This window comes from Carcharhinus amblyrhynchos, chromosome 15 (assembly GCF_965287045.1).
Source record: "Carcharhinus amblyrhynchos chromosome 15, sCarAmb.v2.hapA, whole genome shotgun sequence".
Taxonomy (NCBI): domain Eukaryota; kingdom Metazoa; phylum Chordata; class Chondrichthyes; order Carcharhiniformes; family Carcharhinidae; genus Carcharhinus; species Carcharhinus amblyrhynchos.
The window spans coordinates 72,558,531-72,578,272 of record NC_137338.1 but is presented as its reverse complement, the minus strand read 5'-3'; the positions used below and the strand labels follow the sequence as shown (position 1 = coordinate 72,578,272).

General features: G+C 43.4%; 1 protein-coding gene across 1 annotated transcript in view; it reads left to right on the top strand.

Annotated features, from left to right (window-relative positions):
- Window positions 1-31: 31 nt before the first annotated feature.
- The window catches only part of LOC145352886 (uncharacterized), a 27,005-nt gene continuing 7,294 nt past the window's right edge, over window positions 32-19,742 (top strand). Inside the window, exons 1-7 of the mRNA XM_080203187.1 lie at window positions 32-103; window positions 3,886-3,930; window positions 7,676-7,741; window positions 9,242-9,355; window positions 9,512-9,663; window positions 14,268-14,332; window positions 16,829-16,976. Coding sequence (XP_080059313.1) covers window positions 32-103; window positions 3,886-3,930; window positions 7,676-7,741; window positions 9,242-9,355; window positions 9,512-9,663; window positions 14,268-14,332; window positions 16,829-16,976 — 662 coding nt within the window. The remainder of the gene's footprint in view (window positions 104-3,885; window positions 3,931-7,675; window positions 7,742-9,241; window positions 9,356-9,511; window positions 9,664-14,267; window positions 14,333-16,828; window positions 16,977-19,742) is intronic.

Genomic DNA, 19,742 nt, shown 5'->3' with positions numbered 1-19,742 from the left:
GTAAGTTATGTTGCAAGTGGTCTCTTAACGCATGAGAAGGAGTACAGAGGATGTCGCCAGGATTTGGGAAAGGTTGGATTGGAATGAAGCGGTTTTGGGGAAGGTTTGATTGAAATGTATGAGGGGGCGAGATAGATCTTTCTTATCCACTCTACCTGAGCAGGGAGGACAATAGACCACCAGCAGAGTGTTAAAGTGAAATGACTAGAGAGACATTGAAGAGTAATTTATTTTCACCCAGAGGATATTGGGACCTAGAACCCATTGTCTGAAAAGGTGGTAGGTGCATAAAGACTCATCACTTTCAGAAATACCTGCAAATGCACTAGAAGTGCCTTAAATTAGTGCTGCTAAGTAAGGTTAGGCTGGTTAGGTGGTTCGGCTTTCTTCTATGCCTTAAATTTCCATGATTTTTATGAATACAATTGTTTGCTTTCAAGAGTTTCTCAGTAGAAACTAGCTTTGTTCTTTCAGTTTTTTAACATTTATTTTCCCACTTTTAAGTTCCCGAGCCACTGTGCTTTAATTCCTAATCTGTAAGCAGATTTGTAAATAATCCACTTCTACCCGGTCCTTTTTTTGCCTATGTCTCCCAATTTCTTCTGTCTCATAAGCAGCAGGGTTAATGGAGACAGCCTTGTTTCAGAAAGTGTACCTCCTGCAGTCGGAAGGCTGTGCGCTCAAGCCCCACTCCAGAGATTTGACCACAAAATCTAGGCAGCTACGCTGATGGGGTGCTGCACTGTTGGAGGTGCTGTTTTTCGTTAAGCTGGGGCCTTGTTTGCCCTTTCAGAGGACATTATAGATCCCTAATATTAAGAGCGAGGGAGTTCACCCAAGTACTCTATTTTACCCTCAAGCAACATCACAGCAACAGATTATCTGGTCATTTATCATGTTGCCTTTGTGTGGGAGCTTGCTGTGTACAAATTAGCTGCTGAATTTCTTACAATATAACAGTGGCCACACTTCAAAAGTGCTCCATTGTCTGTAAAGCCTTTGAGACATTGCTAGAAAAGAGGTGGATGATCTAATCGTGACTTTGAAAATTATTGAAGGGATGAAAATTATGACGGGATTGAAGGGATAGATATGGAGAAGACGGAAGAGCCCAAAACTTAGAATCATAACCATAAGATAGTCATTAATAAATATGAAGAATTCCAGGGAAACCTCTTTACCCAATGAGTGGTCAGAATGTGGAACCTCTACCACAAGGAATAAATGAGACTAACTGATAACAGATGCACTTAAGGCGAACTAGATAGGTACATGGGGAATTTTAAAAAGTAAAGTAAAAGTTTATTTATAAGTCACAAGTAGGCTTACACTGCAATGAAGTCACTGTGAAAATCCTCTAGTCGCCACACTCCGATGCCTGTTCAGGTACACTGACCAAGAATTTAGCATGGCCAACGCACCTAACCAATACATCTTTTGGACTGTGGGAGGAAACCCATGCCAACACTGGGAGAGCATACAGACTCCGCACAGACAGTGACCCAAGCCAGGGATCGAACCCAGGTCCCTGGCTCTGTGAGGCAGCACTGCTAACATTAGGAAGATGTGTTAAGAGGTGAGAGGAGAGTCGTGCAACGCATAAACACCTGCATGACCAGTTGGGCCGAATAGCCTGCTTCTATGTTGTAAAACCCATTTGAAAAACATTTCTATGAATTACAATAGCTTTCCCACACCCCCACCCAACTTCCCACAGGTTTTGCAGAGCTTCAGACACTCTGCAAATCTATTCAGAAGTGATAAAATGTTGCTCCACTGCCTGGGCAGTGAAGACAACATTATCTGGACAATACAGCAGGAAGGAAGGTCTGGGAAGATAGGTTGACTATCTGATCCCCCTGTCATTGAAATTGATGGAGTAAAACTTGGGCAGACTGTGCAATGCGCAGCTTTCACTCACCAGGCCACCAGCCAGGTGAGATGAGAATTTACATCTCCACCTCCTCCCTTGCCATACAGAAAAGCATCCTCTAAAATTGAAGAGTTTTTCCTGAAGCTTTTGCTCAGGAACAGAAGGGCATTTTTTTTTTGACTTAAAGGGCAATTAAAGTTGGGCAATAAAAGCTTCTGATAGCACAGCCTGAGAATGAATAAAAGAGAACCTTGCTATGTTCTTTAGGGAAGGTTTAATTTAAGACCTCAATTGACACTATTTTATACTCGCCAGCTTATAACTTAGACCTGGCTCAGGGGTGTAATAAACTTTCAATGCTGTCTGTTGATTTACTGGAGATTGAGGAAAAGGCCACTCTGTTTTGTTCTGGTTAGGACACAATTACTGTTTTTCATCAAAGGAGAATCGTTCTTAGCTACTGACAGCAATGGTTAAATGTGTCTATATCCAAAGGGTATAATCTAACAACCCCTGGTGCTAAGGACAACGATATTGCTTCTCAAGTGCAGAGGCAACCCATGGCTCTTAAAGATAAATAGAATTACCCAATCCTTCTGCAGTTAAAATGATTTGGATCGGGGATATCAGGTACACTGCTGGTGTTTGCAGTATTTGAGTGACCCAACCAAGGGTCAAAGGAAAGACAATTTAGGGTTGCTTTACTGTTAGGTCTAGGTGTTGAATGAATATTATGTTGACGGGAAACTATATGTGATTGATTTTCTTTCTGTTATAGAGTTTTACAGCACAGAAAGAGGCCCTTTGGCCCATCATGTCTGCCCCAGCCATCAATTACCTATCCATTCTAATCACATTTTCCAGCATGTATTTCTCAGCCTTGTATGCTATGGCATTCAGTGCAAAACAGGTGAAGAGCACCCAAAGTGGTCTTACTCTGAAGGGGCCAGAACCCACACCTTCAGATTAGTTTGAATTCAGGACAACATCCTGTCTCCAGCATTTCCCTGCTGCAGGAGACCCACCTTGGGGAGGGGCTTGTCTCCAAAGGAGGCGAATGAGAGTGCACCAGTGCTGTCCCCTCTAGAAGTGGGTAGTAGCACCAATGGCTGTTGGTTGTGGAGCCTTCTAACCTGAAGGTCTCCAGCCCTGAGAATTCTCCTACTCACCCTGAGGGGCAAACCTATCCAATGGGAGGTGTGAGTTGGTCAATCCTGTAATCTGAGGGGACTGCACTCTATGTCAGTGGTCCACATTCACTGGGGCAGGCAGAAAGCTAAGTGAATGAGCTGAGGAAGTGTTTGGTATCACCTGTATGTCATCAGAGTGACCATTTCCAGATAACAGTCCCCAAGGCCCTTGGAGAAAACTCCTATGAAAGCACATGTAACACGAAGAGAATTGGAAAACAGTCACAATGGGCCTTCTTTCAAATTTCCTTCTACGTTACACCTAACACGATCAGCATAGCATAAGAGAATTAACCTCCATGTATGTTGTTTCCTGTTTAGATTGCAGTTATGTTTAGGTTGCTCCAGTAAAGGGTCTGTCTATAATAAAGGTGGTATGGAACTAATGTATAATTCCTCTAACTACAGACCCAGCATGAGGTTTGCTCACCACTTGTCCACTTCAAAACCTAATTCAACCTTGGGGCATCATAGCCAAGACCGATCCTGTCCTCATCTAAAGTTCAGAAGAGCTTTTTGGATAGTGGTCTCAAATAAGAATTCTGTTTGCTGCCCCCCAGCTAGCCTTAAGCATGTCATAGCCTCCTTATCCAGCACTGTCATTGAGATATGGTGGGCTGGATTTTTTGTGGAGGAGCCAGGAATGTCAGGAAGATTGTTTTCATCACGGCTCATGGCTACAGGGTCCCAGACGTTCTCGGGCTATAGAGAGCACCAGGTCTCTCTGAAGGTGGTCATCCACCATGCTGTGAGAGAAGGGTTTAAGACATCTAGCTTAGAATTCCGATCTTGTTCTCACTTTCTGTTTCTCTTTTGTTGAAGAAACCTACAGATGAAGAGACTGTGGTTGCGTCTGAACAGGATGATGTAAGCAAATTTCACTAATGCTGTATAATTGACTCCTCCTTTTTATCTTTAGCGTTTTCATTATTTCCAACCCATTTTAGCTTATTTCCTTCTGAACTCCTTTTACATTTCTTTTTGGGAAACATTTTACGGTCATTGTGCTGGGTTTCTGTCTGAAGCGGCAGGCAGTTCCCGATTTTGTCAATTGGAGCCTGTCCCCTACTCCCATACCCGCAATATTGTCATCTTTCAGAGATGTGGAGGTGGGAGGAACAAGGTGTGGGTCTGTCACTTCCCTCGGCAGGCCCAAGGCCATTTTGGAGAAGTGCAGGTCCTGAGGTGGGGTCCATCTCGGTTCTCTGGGTCATCAGTCCAGCTCTTCATGTTGTCCTCCTCTCCCTAATCTTCACTCTTCATCCCAATTCATTTTCCATGGTCCTTCTAACCACCCACCCCCCCAAGTTCCCATGCCACCCCAATGCCCTCTCAAACTCTGTTTCCTCATGCCCCCGCCATGCTCTCTTTCCTCTAAACCCCTTCATAACCTCATGTCCTCTCCATTCACCCTTATAAACCCCAATCCTCTTCCAATATCCCTCATGCCTCCTATGCCCCATGTGCCTTCCATAGCCACTCACCAGTATTCACTATGTACAGATCAGGAGCCATGTAATGGCAATGGGAAACCTTTAAAATTGACTTCTAGAAGAAACTAAGCCCCTAACAATCCGATAAAACTGTCAACCAACAAGCAGCCATTCATACTGTAGAGAAAACAGACTCCAGTCTCACTGGAAAAAGAACTTGAATCCCGTCAAGTGGTCATAAAGTTGTGAAAACAAACAAACATCTCTTCAGAAACCCCACCAAAGGCAGGTAATCCTATTATAACCTCTTAAAAATGTGAATCATAACATGCTCACACTCCTCTGAACAGCTGTGTAAACATCCACCTACTAAGCTAAGTACTCCACTAACATCTGATATTCAGCCAAGCATTCACAATGAATTCATTTGTCAAACACATAATTACTGCTCCAGACAATGGGACCAGGATGTTGTCACTGATCAGATACTGAACTGGACCAGCCATATACATACTGTGGCTATAAGAGCAGGAATCCTGCAGTGAGTAACTCACCTCCTGACTCTCCAAAATCTGTCCACCATCTACAAGGCAAGAGTGTGATGGAACACTCTCCATTTCCTGGATGAATGCAACTGAAACAACGTTCAAAAAACTTGACACCATCCAGAACAAAGCTGCTCACCTGATTGGCACTTTATTTACACTCGTTTCCTCTGCCATCAACATACAGTGGCAAAAAATGTGTACATCTACAAGAGGCACTGCAGGAACTCACCAGGGTTTCTTAGATACCACTTTATAAATCCATGACAGCTAACCTCTAGAAGGACAAGGGCAACCGGCTCATGGGACCGCCACCATCACCTGGATATTCAACATTATGCCTTGGAACTATATTGCTGTTCCTTCACTGTTGCTGGGTCAAATTCCTGTAATTTGCTCCCTAACAGCACTGTGGATTTACTTACACTATATGAATTGCAGCGTTCCAAAAAGGCAGCTCATTATCACCTTCTCCAGGACAGTTGAGGATGGGCAGTAAGCGCTGGCCTAGCCATGAATGAATTTAAAAATTTGAAATGGAAAGAACAGTTATTTTTGAATTTCAATGCAAATTGCCTATCAGTCAAAGGAATGGAGAATGTGACTGTATGCTTTCTTGATAAATTTATGCAGCAGGCCAATGTTTTTCTAAGTTAAAGCTGTCCGTACATTTAAATCAATATTCAATGCATGACCAAAAGATTTCCGAGCACTGTGTTCTGCCGTTTTAGATGTCTAATAACATTTTCTCCAATGGGAAAAATACTATAATGCATCTTAGTCTATATGCAATGCTGCATAAATCGTGGCCAACTTTCAAGATCGAACCATATGATCAATCACTGCAGTAAAAACACATCCGTCCTTTAATACAGCATCTAATGATGACAATTAATGTTGCTAAAATATATATTACACTTACCTGTTATAACATTCCTGACTCAGCTTGTTTCCCCCAAGGCTGCTGATGCATTATCCTAGATCTATCCACTGTGATCTCAAAGGACATGCCTGTGATTTTGTAACACAAACCTAACACAAACCTAACCCAAAACTTTTCCTGACTATGGGAAGTTTGTGTGGGGGACATTCAAATTCCTGGTCTCGCTGCTTTGGTTTTGCTGATCCTGCACCCAGGCTTGATATCGGGTCATAAAGATTTGCAGCATAGAAACAGGCCTTCAGCCCAGCTTGTCCACGCTGCCCCTTTGTTTTTAACCACTAAGCTAGTCTCAATTGCCTGCATTTGGCCCATATTCCTCTATACTCATCTTACCCATGTAACTGTCTAAATGCTTTTTAAAAGGCAAAATTGTACCCGCTTATACTACTAACTCTGGCAGCTTTTCCCAGCCACTCACCACCCTCTGTATGAAAAAAAATTGCCCCTCTGGACTCTTTTGTATCTCTCCACTCTCACCTTAAACCTATACCCTCTAGTTTTAGACTCCCCTACCTTTGGGAAAAGATATTGACCTTATAGCTGATCTGTGCCACTCATTATTTTATAGGCCTCTATAAGATCACCCCTCAGCCTTCTACACTCCAGAGGAAAAAGTCCCAGTCTATCCAACCTCTCCTTAAATTCAAACCATCAAGTCCCGGTAGCATCCTAATAAATCTCTTCTGCACTCTTTCTAGTTTAATAATATCCTTTTTATAATAGGGTGACCAGAACTAGTACATAGTTCTTTACATATATAACTAACTGTACACACATCTTTGGGATGCCCAAATGTGGCCCATTGACTTTCATTTAATCTAAAACAAAATGTTCCTAGCAACTACAAATTGTCCTGTTATACAACATGGAGCTGGGAAGCAATGGATAAAACCAAATTATTGAGGTTGCTGGAATCTGAAATCAAACAAGAACATGCTGGGGAATCTCAGCAGGTCTGGCAGCATCTCTAAGGAGAGAAAAGAGCTGACATTTCGACTCCAGAGGAGCTTTGACAAAGGGTCATCTGGACTCGAAACGTCAGCCCTTGTCTCTCCTTACAGATGCTGCCAGACCTGCTGAGATTTTCCAGCATTTTCTCTTTTGGAGCTGTAAAGCTAGCCTGTTGCCGATACCTACCTGTGAAAACCTGGTAGTGGGCAGTCTAGTTCTATTGGCTTCAACCCACCATGAGAATTGCTCCACATTTGTTGGCAAAATATTAAATGTTGTGTATGGTATGCACCATCTCAAACGTTCTGTGACCCAACTGGGGAGGTATTTTGCGCAATGCTATACATTATGCTATACATTCACAGTTAATCATAGAATTTACAGGAAAAGAACTTGCCATGCTGGTTCTGCCCATCTAGCCTTTACCATAGTGTTTGAAATTGTGAGCCAATGTGATTGCTTTGACAGCTTAGGTTTTAGAGCATGGGTGTGGGGAGAGCAGGGGTGGTTTCAAGAGGCTGGTTACTGGGTGTCCAAGAGCTTTGAAGAGATGATTATTATTCATATGGTGCACAAGTGATGAAATGGAAGTAAAATAGCAATGCACGCACAACTTTTAAACTAAGGATCGATAATTATGTATGTAAATATATAAAAAATATAAATATATATATAGAGAGAGAGATTATACTTGGTCTCACTTTCTGTTTTCAACTGTTTCTATGAATGATGAAATGTAGGACATGAAATCAATAACTGAACAGTCTGACTTGGATGATACGTCTGAATTGCCCAAAACTGCTGATGTAAGCAGATTTAATTATTAATTTATATTTTTCTCCTTTACATTGCTGTAGTCTTTATTCTTTCCAATCTGTTTTTCCTTCTTTCCTTCTGAACTCTTTTTTTTCTAACCAGTTTCAGATTGTTTAATTTGTTTTTGGGAGATGTTGGGTCGGGTTTCCATCCCGGGTTTGGACTATTAATGCAAAGTCTTTAAAATGGACTTTTAGAAAAATTATACCGCCCACAATCTAATAAAACTCCTAGCAGCAGCTTTGCACAAGCGTGTCTCCAAACAAATGGAATAACTTCTGTCGTTCCTTTCTGAAATCTTATAAACTATAATAAAAGCAAAATACTGCTGATGCTGGAAATCTGATATAACAACAGGAAATGATGGATAAACTCAGCAGGTCAGACAGCATCTGGGAAGAGAGAAATAGAGTTAATGTTTCAAGACTGCGTGACTGTGTTCTTTTATTAACACATTCTACTATTTTACATTTCTGCCACTGTTAGCATCTTCTTTAGTCCTTAACATCCCCTTAGTCTTGTGTCCATGACAGCTTTTCAATCTCTCCTTAGCTCTGACCTTCTGTTATGATGTTTATTTATTAGCCACAGTAAGGCTTACATTAACACTGCAATGAAGTTACTGTGAAATTCCCCTAGTCACCACACTCCTGCATCTGTTCATGTCCATGCACCTAACCCACACGTCTTTCGGGATATGGGTGGAAACCAGAGTACCCAGAGGCAACCCACACAGACACGGGGAGAACATGCAAACTCCACACAGACAGTGATCCAAACCGGGTCGCTGGCGCTGTGAAGCAGCAGTGATAACCACTCTGCTACCATGCCACTGGCATACCGTGCTGCACCATTTGTTCTCCTCCACCTTCCCCATCCCCATCTCCAGCTATATAATCCATCATGTTTCCGCTCCCCTTCTGCTCTGAAGAGTGATACAGACTCAGAACATTAACTCTGTTTTTCTCTCTCCCCAGATGGCGCCAGATCTGCTGAGTTTATCCAGTATTTTCTGATTTTATAACTTATAAACTAAAATTATGTGCCTTACGTTAAAGATTGGATCTTCATGGAATTGGCTGTTTTGGATCTATGCAAATATAAATGTTTATCTACAGTGGCACCCTATCCCTGAATACAACCAATCTTAAAAATCCTTATTCAATTCTACAAGCCCTGCGTAGTGTTGCTGGTCCTCGTAGCTGTGGACTCCCTGAGCACTCTGTTCCTGTAAGTGCCTTGTCCTCTACCAATTCCAACCCCATTCTCTACATGTCCCACCCCAAACCCCAATTCACCTTCATATCACAGAGCTTTTAGTTGCCTCAATGTGACAGACTGAGGAACACATCTCTCTCCTTCAAAACCAAGCACTTCTATCTTCTTGCTCCAACTGCTCAGAATCCAGATTGTTGCACCCCTTGTGAAGCTACAAGCTACAAGTTACATAGAAACATAGGATTGTTTTCTTTTATTCATTCTTTCCTTAGGAAAAGCAGAAGCTTACGATCAGCACCACCAATGTAATCTTTTGTGAATTCTGCAATCAGGCCAGACCTCCCTTTCCCAACCCCAACATGTTGGACTCCAGAGGTCCCGAGGAGGTAAAAAGACTTTGTCTGGTGTACAAAAGTGATCTTTAAAATGGAATGTAATCGTTGGAGAGATTTTGATTCCCATTTCACGTGTTAATGTTTTGAAAATTTTGCACTCTGTCAGTGTGGCACGCTTTCTATTTTCTCACAATTTTGTGCACACAGCACTTTTGTTGCAACATGTCCTGGATGCTATATCAGCAGATATTGATGGGCAGGGCGGAGAATCCAAACTATGTGGATACCAGTGCAGACCAGACTGGCTTCCAAATGACAGAAGAGGAACTTAATGAAGCAAGAGAGAAACTGGCCCAAAGGTAGGGGAACAGTGATCGAACATCATGCAGGGAAGAGTTAGACTTAAAGTTTATTTATTAATCACAAGTAGGCTTACATTAACACTGCAACAAAGTTTCTGTGAAAATCCCCTAATTGCCACTCTCCGGTGCCTGTTCGGGCACACTGAGGGAGAATTTACCATGGCCAATGCACCTAACCCCAATCCCACCGATTGGTCTGTGGGAGGAAACTGGAGGAAATGCAGACTCCACCCACAGACAGTGACCCAAGCTGGGAATCAAATTCGGGTCCCTGGCACTGTGCCATCTTGTCGCCCCGTCTAACTATTATTGGATATCGGGTAGTAAATCATGAGTGGGGCACGAGTGGGTCGGGAGTGGAGGTGTGGCATTGATCTTTGAGCTTAATTTTCCAAAGAGTTGCTTTAAGCTAGAAATTCTTAGTGTCTCCTTCATGCAGCTTGTTTACTTGTTTTCAAAAAAGCTATTATCATTTTTTAAATTTAATTCATTCTCGTTGAATTGAGTGGCTTGCTAAGCTATTTCAGAGGGCAGTTAAAAGTCAACCACATTGCTGTGGATTTGGAGTCACGTGTCGGCCAGACATTGGAGGACACCACCTCCCTTTAGTTAGTTAACAATGAAAGAAATAACTTGCACTCTATAAACCCTTTCATGCCATCCCAGAGCACTTCATAACCAATAGAGTACTTATGAACTGTTACAATGATCAGTGCTCCTTCCACACACATTGTCAGCCACTTCAGGACTTGAACAGCAGGTTAGGTGTAAAGATTCGCATTCTAATCAGTAATCTGTAAACTGTCTGTGCTTTATATGCTCTGTCCGAGGCCAGAACTCTCCATTCACCTGACGAAGGGGCTAACTCGAAAGCTTGTGAGTTTACTATCAAATAAATCGGTTGGACTAAAACCTGGTGTTGTCAGACTTTTTACAACGTAGGGAAACACAGTGGCTGGTTTACACAAAATAAGGTTCAACAAACCACACTGAGACCAGCTAACCTGTGTGCTTTTTTTAAAAATGTTTGTTGAAAGGACGCTGAGTTAACTCCATTGCTCTTCTTCACATAATGCTGTGCAAATTTGTAAACCCATCTAAGTCCACTTAACATCGCAAACATTTTGTGTCGGCCTAAACTACCTGCCAAAGTCTCAAGCCCAGAAGTATGTTCCAAAGTGCTTTCTCAAGAACAACCCCAAGTCACGCATTTCTTGAACAATCGCAATGCTTTATTGCACTGAAAGCTCCTTACTAATAACATACTGTAATTACATAAATTAAAACTATTTGTGTGCACATGCATGTGTGTATGCATGGATGTGTGTGCAAGAGAGATATTATCCATCTGCTGTCAGGTTGAGGGTGGTATGGTGGCATGATGGTTAGCATTGCCTATGCTGCCTCATAGTGCCAGGGACCTGGTTCAAATCCAACCTTGGGTGACTGTGTGTGGAGTTTGCACGTTCTCTGGTTTCCTCCCACAGTCCAAAGATTTGCAGATTTGATGAATTAACCATGGTAAATTGCTCCTTGGTGTCCAAAGATGTGGCGGTTAGGTGGATTAGCCATGATAAATACGCAGGAATAGGGTAGGTGGTCAGATGGGGGGCTGTGGAGGTGGTGTTCAGTTCTGAGTGAGATACTCTTTTGGAAAGTGAGTAGAGACTCGTTGAGCTGATTGGCCTCTTTCTGCACCAAGGGGGTTCCAGCGATTGACTAGAGGAACACCTCATCTTCCAATTAGGCACTTTACTGCCTTCTGGACTGAACATTGAGTTCAACCACTTCAGAACATGAACTCTCCTCTCCACCTCTTTTCCATTTATTTTATTTTATTTCTTCTTTCCATCTTTTTCATCCATTTTTATTACTTTATATTCTTATTTTTCCACTTATAGAATCTCATTTTCCATCTTTTTTCACCCCACCCACCCTACCCACCCACCCTACTAGGGCCACCTGCCACATTCCTATACTCTGCACCTTTGTTCTGCTGTTTACACATTCTGATCTTTGAAGGGATGCTCTTAGCACCATTCCCAGCTTTTATCATCACCATTTACATTCCCTTTGTCTTTTTGTCTATGCTGTTCCTATCAATTGCAGCCTAGCCCCCTCACCCTCACAGTATAAATGTTGTCCTATTTTCCTTGTCTTCAGCTCTGATAAAGGGTTTGATTTTGATTTATTATTGTCACATGTATTAACATACAGTGAAAAGTATTGTTTCTTGTGCGCTATACAGACAAAACATACCAATCATAGAGAAGGAAACGAGAGAGTGCAAAATGTAATGTTACAGTCATAGCTAGGGTGTAGGGAAAGATCAACTTAATGCAAGGTAAGTCCATTCAAAAGTCTGACTGCAGCAGAGAAGAAGCTGTTCTTGAGTCAGTTGGTACACAACCTCAGACTTTTGTATTGTTTTCCTGAAGGAAGAAGGTGGAAGAGAGGATGTCTCAGGTGCATGGGGTCCTTAATTAAGCTGGCTGCTTTGCTGAGGCAGTGGGAAGTGTAGACAGAGTCAATGGATGGGAGGCTGGTTTACATGATGGATTGGGCTACATTCACGACCTTTTGTAGTTCCTTGTGGTCTTGGCAGAACAGGAGCCATATCAAGTTGTGATACAACCAGAAAAAATGCTTTCTATGGTGCATCTATGCTTTCCATGATGAGAGTGGTAGTTGACCTGCCAAATTTCTTTAGTCTTCTGAGAAAGTTGATGGGCTTTCTTAACTATAGTGTCAGCATGGGGGGTCAAGCACAGGTTGTTCATGATCTGGACACCTCAAAACTTGAAGTTCTGACCCTTACTACATCATCCCCATTGATGTAGATAGGGGCATGTTCTCCTTTACGATGACAATCTTCTTCATTTTGTTGACATTGAGGGAGAGATTATTGTTGCCACACCAGTCCACCAGATTGTCTATATCATTCCTGGACACTGTCTCGTCATTGTTTGAAATCTGACCCACTGCAGTGGTGTTGTCAATGGTGTCGAGAATGATCATGGAGGAGGTGGTGTTGCCTATGTTCAGGATCCAGTTGCAGAAGGAGGTTCCAAGGTCCAGGCCATGGAGTTTGGAGATGAGTTTCGTGGGAATAATAGTGTTGAAGGCTGAGCTGTAGTCAATAAATAGGAGTTTGACATAAAAGGGTCATCCTGACTCAAAGCTTTAGCTCTACTCTTTCTCCACAGATGCTTTCAGACCTGCTGAGATTATCCGGCATTCTCTGTTTTTGGTGCTGCTGCTGTTGTATATGTGTTACTACCTTGTTCTGCTGCTGAAATTCTGTGGCGGGTGTCATTGCAGATTAATTCTTGAAATAAAGGATTTGGTATCAGAAGCTAGTTTTGTTCAGGGACCAAGCTGACCAGAATGATTTGGATGTCTGAAGTTGATGCTACAGAATGGAGCATGAATGAGGGGGGGGTGGTTATGATGAAATTGTTTCTTTTGTCAAGTTTCAAACTTGGCGACACAAAGCCTGGAAATCCATTGATTTTGAGTTCACAGTAAATGACAAACTCAGGTGTAAATTCCATGGATGGATTCTGTCTGGGTGTGTCCATTCCAGGGCAGCCTCACAACTTAACAATGTTTTTGGCTCTTTTGTTTGAAGCAAAAAAACCTGAGTGAGGAACCATTCTTTCATTCTGTACCCTTCTTATTTTACTTCTGAAGTTTCAAACTTGGTAAATTTGCAGAGTGATTTTCTGATGCAAAGAAGATAGAGTGTATAATAAGCTGAAAAAAATAGAATCATAGAATCCCTACAGTGCAGAAAGAAGCCAATTGGCCTATCAAGCCTGTGCTGACAATAATCCCACCCCAGCCCTGTCCCCAATATCTAACCCTGCTCATCCCCTGACATTAAGGGGCAATTTAGCATGGCCCATACACCAGCACATCTTTAGACTAGGGGAGGAAACTGGAGCACCTGGAGGAAACCCACGCAGACACGAGGAGAAACTCCATACAGTCACCCAAGGCCAGAATTGAACCCAGGTCCCTGTGAGGCAGCAGTACTAATCACTGTGCCACCCTGCTGCCTATTTTCACTACTCAATAAAAAAAAAGTTACGAATCCCCCCCCCCCCACCACCAACCCCATAAGGGGCATGTGCTTCCTCCATTTACACCTCGCTGGTACAGCCAGGAGTTGGGGGGGGGGGGGGATCCCATTCTTTGCTGTAAACTTCCCACCAGGGAAAAGTTTCAATCTATCTACATTATCAACAGCTTTAGTCACCTTGAACACCTCAACTAGATGATTCCTTAATCTCCTAAACTCAAGAAAAATAATGAGAGAGTCATCTATGCAACCTGTCCGCGATACCAATTAACAGCAGCCCTGTCTGGCAAAAATAAAAGCAAATTACTGCAGATGCTGGAATCTGAAACCAAAACAAAATGCTGGAGAATCTCAGTAGGTCTGGCAGCCGATGTTTCAAGTCCAGATGACCCTTTGTCAAAGCTGTCTGGCAAGTTGAGTTCAGTTTAAGTGGACGCCCTATCTTTTTACTCAAGATATCTGAGAGTTTTTCTTTGTCAGTCAGTAATTTTCTGTACCTCCTGTCAATTCTTTGCAGGGCAAAGAATACAGAAGTGGTGATGTACATGAGCTATGTGGTGCATGGAGACAAAATCATTTTCAGTAGGTAACACTTATTGTATTTAATTTGGAGACATCCAGCATGAAAAGATGCTGAGCTGTGAATATTGGAGGGGGCGGGTGGAGGTTGTTTTTCTGGGTGAGGGTTGGATGTCCGGGTGGGGATTGGTTGTCTGGGTGGAGGTTGGTCACTTGGTCACTGGATGGGGTTGGTTTTCTGGGGGGTGTTGGTCACCCGGGTGGGAGTTGATCGCTTGGTTGAGGGTTGGTCGTCCAGGTGGGAGTTGGTAGGCTGGGTGTGAGGATGCGGATGCTTACTCAGTTGACTGGACAACCATCTGTTTGAGATTCCAACAGAAACCTGTCCAAGATGGGTTGGTCATTGTCTGTGGGCAGCACGGTAGCAAAGTGGTTAGCACTGCTGCCTCACAGCACCAGGGACCCAGGTTCAATTCTGGCTTGGTTCACTATCTATGTGGAGTTTGCACATTCTCCACGTGTCTATGTGGGTTTCTTCCAGGGGCTCTGGTTTCCTCCCCCAGGTCAAAGATGTGCGAATTAGGTGCATTGCCTATGCTAAATTGCCTCTTAGTGCCCGGGGATGCATAGGTTGGAGGGATTTGCAGGGTGAATATGTTGGTTTACAGGGTTAGGGCCTGTGTGTGATTGTTGTCAGTACAGACTCGATGGGCCAAATGGCCGCCTTCTGTACCGTAGGGATTCTATGATTCTATTCTATGATTCTGTTCAAAATGGATGTTGTCCCTGTATGGTTGCACGTGCTCAGAGATCAGCGAAGTTCATCAGCTCAAAAGTGAAGACGTTAAGCTAAACATTTATAAACTGTTAGAACAACAAAGAGCAACCCGGCACGGGAAACAGATTCGTAAGACAAGACCTCCCCTGAACAAAGCCATGTTGCGTATCCCTAAACAGATCACAACGCTCCAAATGCTTATACATCCTATCCCTAAGAATTTTTTCCAACAATTTTCCTACCACCAATGTCAAACTCACTGGTCTGTAATTACCAGGGTTATCCCTACTGCCCTTTTTAAACAGCGGTACGTGTTAGACAGGCCCCAGCTGGAGAATTGTGTCCAATTATGGAAGTGACACTTTAGGGAGAATCGCACAGTTCTGGATGCTAATGGTACATTAATCATATTGTTAGGATACACAAGTGAAGAGCATTGTTTAACTGAACACCTTCAGCACCTATAAATTGGGGAGAGTTGGGACACCGGGTTGGGTGGGAGGAGAGCTGTGAGACTAAACAAGGCCAGTAAACGCTCTTGATAAAGAAAAGCTCTCTGTCTTTGTTTCCACGTGATCAACTGGCTTTGATCCTGTTAACACGGGAGAGGGTGTAGAGATTTACCAGAATGGTACCAGGAATGAGGGACTTCATTTACCCAGAGAGACCGGAGGTGCCGTGATTGTTCTCCTTAGAGCAGAGAGGTTCGGGGGAGATTTAGTGGAGGTGGCCAAACTCGTGAAAGATTTTGACAGAGTAGACAGTGACAAATTGTTTCCGCGTACAGGAGGGGTTGTAACAAGAGGACACGTTTAACATAACTGGCAGAGGAACAAGAAAGGAAATGAGAGTTTTAAAAAATTCAGCCAGTTGTTTTAATCTGGAATTGACTGCCTGGAAGTGTGGTGGAAGCAAGTTCAGTGGGAGCAGCAGCACAGGTGGCAGAAGCTGTTCAGCTCCGAGTTCATGGGCTCTGATGCAAGGTCGTTTATGGTTCTCTTATGGATTTTGTTATTTAACCTGAACGCTTTGTTATTGAACCTGAATGGAGATGGGGAAAAGGAGAAAAGAACGTAAATTCTAGTATTTGAAAAAACTGCTGAAACACATTGGCCTCAATTTTCTGCCCACTGGGTGTGCGATCGGCCCCAGAACGTGATTTCGCACTGGCTGGCCAATGAGATGCGCAGCATTGGCAATATCTCAGCACTGTCTGGTCAGGGTGCAGAGAAGAGGGAGGGTGCAGAGAAGAGGGAGGGTGCAGAGAAGAGGGAGGGTGCAGTCTAGTGCACCCTGATAGGGAGCTGTGGACCTGTTTAAAAAAAAAATTAAATTGCAATGGAGAAATGCTGCAAAGAGTGCCTAGGCAGCACATACCAGCACAAACCTCAGTCCCCTGACACCTTTACAAATTTTATTTCAGCCCTGACAGTTCATCCCACTCTGGATTGAGGTTGCATCTAAAAGGTAAAGGCCGCCAGGCCAGTTGGCCCACCCTGCAGTAAAATCAGATTAAGCCACAAAAGTTGAGCTCAGTTGGCCCCCTCGTGGGCTAAACAGCCTGCCTGATCGTCAGCGGACTCACTTTGGACTCTTGCATGTACCTGTGGACCAAAATATCTTGCCAGTGAGTGATGTCGGGACGTTTACCCGCTTTTGTGTACTTCCAGGTTAAGTTTGCCCACCTGAGCAATGTAAAGTTTTGGCCATTATGTTTTTAATCCAGTTTGCCTCACAGCCTTGATTTTGATCCATTCACTCATTTTGTGTGTTTATTTCAGAACACTTGAAGACCATCTCATACAGGCTGTCATCAGAATACTGCCGGAGACAAGGTTGGACACTAAAAGCTTTGTCTCTTTCTTTTGAACCTGAAGATCTCTCCACTTTCGTCCCCAGTGCACAATTTTACAAAGAACCCAAGGTGAGGTAGGCTCCTCTAACCACTTCATTCAAATTGAACATGCTGGCCCAGTTGTTTGGATGGGGTGGAGGATGTGCTTTCAGCCATTGCCCGCCCTTGAGTGAAGCAAGCTAACAATTCTTCCCTACCCAAATTCAGGCACAGGGCATGATTCTTGCCCCTGAATGAGTCAGCCTGAGGAGCCCCTCATAGTGAGCCTCGGACCTCACAATTGAACTGGCGAGCTGTGGGGGCCTAATGGGCAAACACTAGGCAAACACTGGAAAAGCTGCCTCCAGGACTGGGGGGGGTTGTAGATAAATCCTTAACGGCAATTGAGCTGGAGGCTAGCGATGGGCAGAATGTCCACTGCCCAATGTGATAAGCAGAGTAGAGCCTGAATGCTGCCCAATGTCACCGAGGATTTTGGAGGGTGCCCTCTATATGTCCTCCCTTTATCCAATGTCCTTGCGTGGTTTTTGAATCCTCGGTGATACGAAGGGAAGCATTTCACATCCAATTTATTCACAGGTGTTAAGCAAAATGGTAGCAAAAATGCACAGAGCAAGACATCACCACAGCAAGTCAGATAAAGACAGAGAGTTTTGTTGGCTATGGGACAGACATTGGGCAGCATTCAGGCTCTACTCTGCTTATCACATTGTGCAGTGGACATTCTGCCCATCGCTAGCCTTCAGCTCAATTGCCATTAAGGATTTATCTACAACCCCCCCCCAGTCCTGGAGGCAGCCTTTTCCAGTAAGCTGCCTAGTGTTTGCCCAGTGCACTGTCAATAACTAGACATAACCTTAAACAGTGTGTAAGTGTACAGCTGTTATGCTGTTGGTTTGCTAAACAAGAGTTGGATACTGTCTGTGTCCAGGCTGCTTTTTGTTCACATTGTGCTGCCACACACTGTGTTCACTACTGCCCCCAGGGATTGCTGGGATTTAACATCAAACAGGAACATCACAGAAGAAGGCCACTCATCCCATTGAATCCCTGCTGGCTCTCCTCAGGTTACTTCCATTCTCCTTTTCCCAGAGCCTTGTAATTTATTTTCTCTTCAGATGCTTACCAACTCTTTTTTAAGTGCCGTAATTGATTCCACTGCTATCGTACTCCATGCAGCACATTCGAGATACTAACCACTCACTACCACTTTTTTTAAATTCTCCTCATGTCCCTGTTAACTCTTTGTCGTTTATCTTAAATCAGTGTCCTCTGGTTCTTGACCTTCTATCAATGGGAATAGTTTCTCCCTATCTAATCTATCCGGACCCTCAGGATATAGAACACCTCGATCAAATCTCCCCTCAACCTTTACTCATTTGAGAAGAACCGCCTCAGTCCTTCCAATCTATCCTTGTAATTGGTTCCAGAGTCAAGGACCTATATTTTCCACTCTCTCCAATGTCTTCATATTCTGCCTGAAGTGTGGAGCCCAGAATTTTGTGCATTATTCAAGTTGAGGCTGAATCTGTTTGATAAAGATTCAGCATAACTTCTTTGTGTTTATAATCAATGCCTTTATTGATAAAGCCCAGGATCCCATAACTTTATTTAATGTTTTCTCAATCTGCCCTGACACCTCAGACAACTTGTGCACTGTTACCCCCAGGTCCCTCTGCTCCGGTTCCCCGCTTGGAATTGTATTCTTTATTTTATATCGTTCCCCTGCGTTATTCTGACCAAAATGTGTCCCTTTACATTTCTCTGCATTAAATTTTATCTGCCCCCTCTCTGTCCATTCACCAACTTGCCCCTGCCCGTTTGAAGTTTAACACTGTGTTGCTCCTTGGGAGAAGTTTCCGCGTTGCTCCTTGGGAGAATTTTCGAAATCTCGACTTCCGAGTTTGACTTTAACACAAACACACATTAACACAAGATACTTAACCGACAGATTATCTTTCTTTTATTTGCCAGCAAAGGGAATCAGTTCCTGACATAATGGGTCAAGACACCACTCCACCGGACATCTGTTGTATGCACCCATCTGCTACTCTCTATCTCTCTAGCATTTGATCTGATTTTCATTTATTATTGTCACGTGTTAGCATTCAGTGAAGAGTATTGTTTCTTCTGCGCTATACAGACAAAGCATACCATTCATAGAGGAGGAAACGAGAGAGTGCAGAATGTGGTGTCACAGTCATAGCTAGGTTGTAGAGAAAGGTCAACTTGGTGTGAGGTGTTGGCCCATGCAAAAGTCTGATGGCAGCAGGGAAGAAGCTGTTCTTGAGTTTATTGGTATGTTACCTCAGACTTTTGTATCTTCTTTCCTGATGGAAGAAGGTGGAAGAGAGTATGTCCGAGGTACATGGGCTCCTTGATGGTGCTGGCTGCTTTGCTGAGGCAGCAGGAAGTGTAGACAGAATCACTGGATGGAAGATTGGTTTTCGTGATGGACAGGGCTTCATTCATGACCTTTTGTAGTTTCTTGGGCAGACTAGGAGCCATATCAAGCTGTGATACAACCAGAAAGAATGCTTTCTATCCTGCATCTGTAAAAGTTGATGAGAGTCGTAGCTGACATGCCAAAACATCCAGGAAACAATGGATTTATTTGCCCTACTTTCACTCCCTTACAGGAACGTGCAGCTTCTTCTCTGCTGCCATCAGACTTTTGAATGGACCTACCTCACACTGTTGATCTTTCTCTGCACCCTAGCTACGACTACATTCGAACCCTACATTCTGCACCCTCTCGTTTTCTTCTCTATGAATGGTATCTTTCTGTATGGCACAAGAAACAATACTTTTCACTGACAATAAACCAAATCAAACCTAAA